This window comes from Nicotiana tomentosiformis, chromosome 1 (assembly GCF_000390325.3).
Source record: "Nicotiana tomentosiformis chromosome 1, ASM39032v3, whole genome shotgun sequence".
Taxonomy (NCBI): domain Eukaryota; kingdom Viridiplantae; phylum Streptophyta; class Magnoliopsida; order Solanales; family Solanaceae; genus Nicotiana; species Nicotiana tomentosiformis.
The window spans coordinates 70,041,358-70,047,149 of record NC_090812.1 but is presented as its reverse complement, the minus strand read 5'-3'; the positions used below and the strand labels follow the sequence as shown (position 1 = coordinate 70,047,149).

General features: G+C 40.9%; 1 protein-coding gene across 1 annotated transcript; it reads left to right on the top strand.

Annotated features, from left to right (window-relative positions):
• Positions 1-1,182: 1,182 nt before the first annotated feature.
• On the top strand, positions 1,183-1,635 carry LOC104101114 (uncharacterized). The gene has a single exon (XM_009608531.1). It carries the CDS (start codon positions 1,183-1,185, stop codon positions 1,633-1,635), a length of 453 nt encoding a protein of 150 aa, XP_009606826.1.
• Positions 1,636-5,792: the final 4,157 nt, after the last annotated feature.

The window sequence follows — 5,792 nt, the reverse complement described above, 5'->3', positions numbered from 1 at the left end:
CAACAACCCCTGCTTTAGCAATAGGAAATATTAGTATTTCGGTTGGTAGTAATAGAGTTTTAGCTTTAAAGGACACATTATATGTACCTTCCGTTAGAAGGAATTTAATTTCAGTTTCTAGCGCTATGAGAGATGGTTATGACATTAATTTTTATGATATTGATAAATGTGTTATTAGTCATGATAAACGTTATCTCTCATCAGCTACATTGATTAATGGTCTTTTTATTGTTGGCTCTATTCCTAAACCGTTACAACATAAAGAACTGAATTATATTGATTTACTAAATAAGAGAAAACGTTCTTCTGAATTGAGTGAAACATATTTATGGCACTTGCATTTAGATTATATAAATCTAAAAGAATTTCAAGATTGGTTAAGGATGGACCTTTAAGTTCATTAAAAGTAGAGGCACTACCAACTCGTGAATCTTGTTTAGAAGGAAAAATGACAAAATGAAATTTTTCCTCAAAAGAAAATCGACCAAGTGATAAATTAGAGTTAATTCATTCTGATTTGTGTGGTCAAATGAATGTCCAAGCAAGAGGTGGTTATGAGTATTTTGTTACCTTCACAGATGATTACTCAAAGTATGGATATATTTATTTATTGCATCGAAAGTTTGAATGTTTTGAAAAGTTCAAAGAATTTAAGACAGAGACTGAAAAGCGACATAATAAATATATCAAAACACTACGATCTGATCGTGGTGGGGAGTACCTCTATGCGGAACTCATTAGTTATTTATCAGAATGTGGAATAACCTCTCAATTATCTGCACCTGGAACTCCACAACAAAATGGTGTAACTGAAAGAAGAAATAGGACTCTTATGGAAATGGTTAGATCAATGATGAGTTATTCTAGTTTGCCTTCGTTCTTTTGGGGACATGCCTTAGAAACAACAAATTACGTTCTGAATTTAGTTCCTTCAAAGTCAGTACCATAGAATTGTGGACTGGGTGCAAACCTAGTCTGCGGCACATTCGAGTTTGGGGTTATCCAAAAGGGACGAAAGGTGGTTTATTCTATTGTCCTAAAGAAAAAAAGGTAATTGTTAGCACAAATGCCAAGTTTCTTGAAGCGGACTATTTGATGAACCATGTTCCTAGAAGTAAACTTGTTTTACAGGAACTTAGAAAAGGAATGGAAACTCGGTCATCTGAAAAATAAAATGACCAAATGCAAACCCCGAAAGTCGATTTTGACACACCATTGCATTTTAGTAGTGGGAGAAATGTCAATAGACTTGATGTCCCACAAGAACAAGTGCCCGAAGTCATACTACCACAAAGTAGTGGGAGTTATGTTGAGCAAACTGCACAACAGGATGAAGTCGTTGATATCCCTGTGGATAACATAGAGACTGGGGTTCCTGATAATGATGTGGTTCAACCACAAGATCATAATGGTGTAGTTGCAACTGATGTAGTGCGTAGTCATAGTGGGAGAGAAATAAGACAGCCAGTTCATTATACGCTCTTGGGAGAATCATATGATAGGATCCCTGAGGAGCCAACTTCCGAACCTGTCAATTACGACCAAGCACTACATGATAAAGATGTTGATAAGTGGGTTGCTGGTATAAAATCAGAGATGGGTCTATGCACTCTAATCAAGTATGAGATCTTGTAGAATCACCTGATGGGGTTAAACCCATTGGATGCAAGTGGATCTATAAGAAAAAGAGAGGTTTTCACGACCCAAACTCCCTCCGTATAATATCGTGACGACACCTAGTCTCTACGACTAGGTAAGCCTAATAAATTGCAGAAATATAACAAAAATGAAAGTAAAACTTGGAAAGTAACAACAGTGGGTAACTGAATAACTAATAACAATGCCGTTTGGCATGTACAATAACCAATACTCTATAATACATAGTCTTCCCAAAACCTGAAACATCGTAAGTCACAAGCTACAGAAGAAAACTAGTATCTCTATACACCAGAGTCTAACAAAAGAAGTACGAAAGGTAAATGACATAGGAGAGAATAGAGAGGGACTCTAAGTTATGCGGACACGACAGATGTACCTTGAAGTCTCCGTACAACAGCAAGCACTCTCAGCTAATAGCAGAGCTGATAAGTAGTACCTGGATCTACACACAAAAAATATGTGCAGAAGAGTAGCATGAGTACAACGTTACCCACTAAGTGCCAAGTCTAATCTCGGTCTAGTAGTAATGAGGTCTGGTCAGGCCCACTGGTATATAATAAATAAAGCATGAGAATATACAATATAATAAGAGACTAGAATTTAACAAAAGGAAACACAGCAAGGCAACAGTACAACACACAGGGATAAACAGCAGAGGATCTCCCGAGATACCGTTTTGTAGTCCCAAAATAAATATACATAGAGAACTCCCGAGGTACCGCCCCGTAGTCTCAAAAGTAAATATGCAGGGAGAACTCCCGAGGAACCGCCTCGTAGTCTCAATGTAAATGTGCAGGGAGAACTCCCGAGGAACCGCTTCGTAGTCTCAAAAGTAAATACGCAGGGAGAACTCCCGATGAACCGCCTCGTAGTCTCAAAAGTAAATATGCAAGGAGAACTCCCGAGAAACCGCCTCGTAGTCTCAAAAGTAAATATACAGCTCAACCGATAAATACCATAGTTAACAGCAAGAATTTTACAGTTAAGACTGATAAAGAACTAGGAAAAACAGGAAATCAACTAGGCATGCTTCACAGAGTTCAAATAAGCATTTAAAGCACGTAGACATGTGATATTAGACTAAGCAGGATAATTATGCATATTGGGTTACTCAATTAAGAATGAAAAATAGACTAATACTCATTTAAACGGTATAACTCAAATTAAAGGAAACAAGTCGTTACTCAGTAAAATAAATTAGATTTTTCAACAAATAGCCCATGTACGTACTCGTCACCTCACGTACACGACGCTCACATGTCACAATAGTACCAAATCCTAAGGGGATCTCCCCCACACAAGGTTAGGTAAGCCACTTACCTCGAACCAAGCTCAAATCAATCCGTAACAATGCTTTTTCTACGAATATCCGATTCCGAATGACCCAAATCTAGCCAAAAATTATATATCATAAATATAACTATAAGAAACTAATCTAGTTAATGAAATCAAAGCTAAAGCGAGAAATTAGAAAATTGCCCTAAAAAGTCTCCCCGGGCCCACGTCTCGAAATCGGGTAAAAGTCACAAAATACGAACATACATTTACTCACGAGTCTAACCATAAAAGAATTACTCGAATCCGACCTCAAATCGCCTTCTAAAACTCGAAATTATAGCCTATGAAGTTTCTACCATTATCCCCCAAATTTCCAACTCAAATCCTTAATTAGAAGATGAAAACAACAATAGATTCATGAAATATAGTCCAATCCGAGTTAGAATCACTTACCCCAATAATCTCCTTGAAGAAATCTTGAAAAATCGCTTCACACCGAGCTCTCAAACTCCCAAAATCGAAATGGGAAATCAACCCTCGAAATCCTATTTTCTGCCCAATAAACTCGCTTCTTCGAGCCTTCAACCGCACCAGCGGGAAAACCATCGCAGGTGCGAAAATGACTTAAATGGCTAGGACCGCATCTAGGAGTTTTGGGCCGCACCTGCGAGCCCGCTCCTACAGTTTGACTTCTGCATCTGTGACCCTTGCCCATGCCCCCCATACCACTCCTGCAACCATCATTCCACACGTGCGATCCCGCACATGCGGTCTCCCCACTGCAAGTGCGAAAACACCACAACTTAAATAGCTTTAGCAATTGCATAAGTCCAAAACTCAATCCGTTAATCATCTGAAATACACCCGAGGCCTCCGAGACCTCAAGCAAACATACCAACTAGTCCTAAATCACCATACGGACTTAGTCGAGCCCTCAAATCACATCAAACAATGCAAAAAACATGAATCACCCTCCAATTCAAACTTAATGAACTTTGAAACTTCAAACTTCTACAACCGATGCCGAAACCTATCAAATCACGTCCGATTGACCTCAAAGTTTACACACATGTCATATTCGACATTACGGACCTACTCCAACTTTCAGAATCGGATTTTGACCCCGATATCAAAATGTCCACTACCGGTCAAAATCTCCAAAAATTCGACTTTCGCCATTTCGAGCCTAAATTAGTTACAGACCTCAAAAACACAATCCGGACACGCCTGTAAGTCCAAAATCACCCAATAGAGCTAACGAAACCTACGGAACTCCATTCTGGAGTGGTCTTCACACAGTTTTGACTACGGTCAAAATCTTAAGACTTAAGCTTCCGTTTAGGGACTAAATGGCCCAAAACACTTCGAAACCAAAAACAAAACCTCCCGACAAGTCACATAAGCAGAAAAAGATACGGGGGAAGCAGTTAATAGGGGATCATGGCTATTACTCTCAAAACAACCGGCCGGGTCGTTACATCCTCCCCCTCTTAAAACAGTCATTCGTCCTCGAACGAGCATAAAGACATACCTAAAGTGGTAAAAATATGAGGATAACGACTGCGCATATCCTGATCGGTCTCCCAAGTCGCCTCCTCGACTGACTGACCCCTCCACTGAACCTTCACAGAAGCAACGTTCTTTGACCTCAGCTTTCGAACCTGCCTGGCCAAAATAGCCACTGGCTCCTCAACATAAGATAGATCTTTGTCCAACTGGACTGAGCTGAAATCCAACACATGAGCCAGATCGCCGTGATACTTCCGGAACATAGAAACATGATATACTGGATGGACTCCTACTAGACTAGGAGGTAAGGCAACCTCATAAGCAACCTCCCCAACTCGTTGCAATACCTCAAATGGACCAATTAACCTTGGGCTCAACTTGCCCTTCTTTCCGAACCTCATAACGCCCTTCATAGGCGAAACTTAGAGCAAGACCCGCTCTCCAACCATGAATACAACACCACAAACCTTCCGATCCGCATAACTTTTCTGTCTGGACTGGGCTATGCAAAGTCGATCCTAAATCACCTTCACATTATCCAGGACATCCTGAACCAAGTTTGTACCTTTAACTGCTAGAAGATATCGGTACGCCATGAAGCCTGACAATCTCACGGATATAAATTCGAGTCAACTGCTCGAAAGAATTGGTAGTCATCACACGAATGAAATAAGATGACTTGGTCAGCCTATCCACAATCATCCAAACTGCGTCAAACTTCCGCTGAGTTCGTGGGAGTCTAACAACGAAATCCATAGTGATCCGCTTCCATTTCCACTCCGGAATCTCTATCTTCTGAAGCAATCCACCTGGCCGCTGATGCTCATACTTAACCTGTTGGCAATTTAGACAGCGAGCCACATACTACACTATGTCTTTCTTTATCCTCCTCCACCAGTAATGTTGCCTTAAGTCCTGATACTTCTTCGCGGTACCCGGATGAATGGAGTACCGCGAACTGTGAGCCTCCTGAAGAATCAACTCTCGCAAACCATCTACATTGGGCACACATAACCTGCCCTGCATCCTCAATGCACCATCATCCTTAATAGTGACCTCCTTAGCATCACCGTGCTGGACCGTGTCCTTAAGGAAAAACATATGGGGGTCATCATACTGACGCTCCTTGATCTGGTCATAAAGAGAAGACCGAGAGACCACACAAGTCAATACTCGACTCGGCTCAGAAATAGCCAATCTCACAAACTGGCTGGCTAAGGCCTGGACATCCAATGCTATGGTCCTCTTTGCTGCTGGTAGATATGCTAAGATCCCCAAACTCTCTACCCAGCGACTCAAAGCATCGGCCACCACATTGGCCTTCCCAGGGTGGTACAAAATGGTGA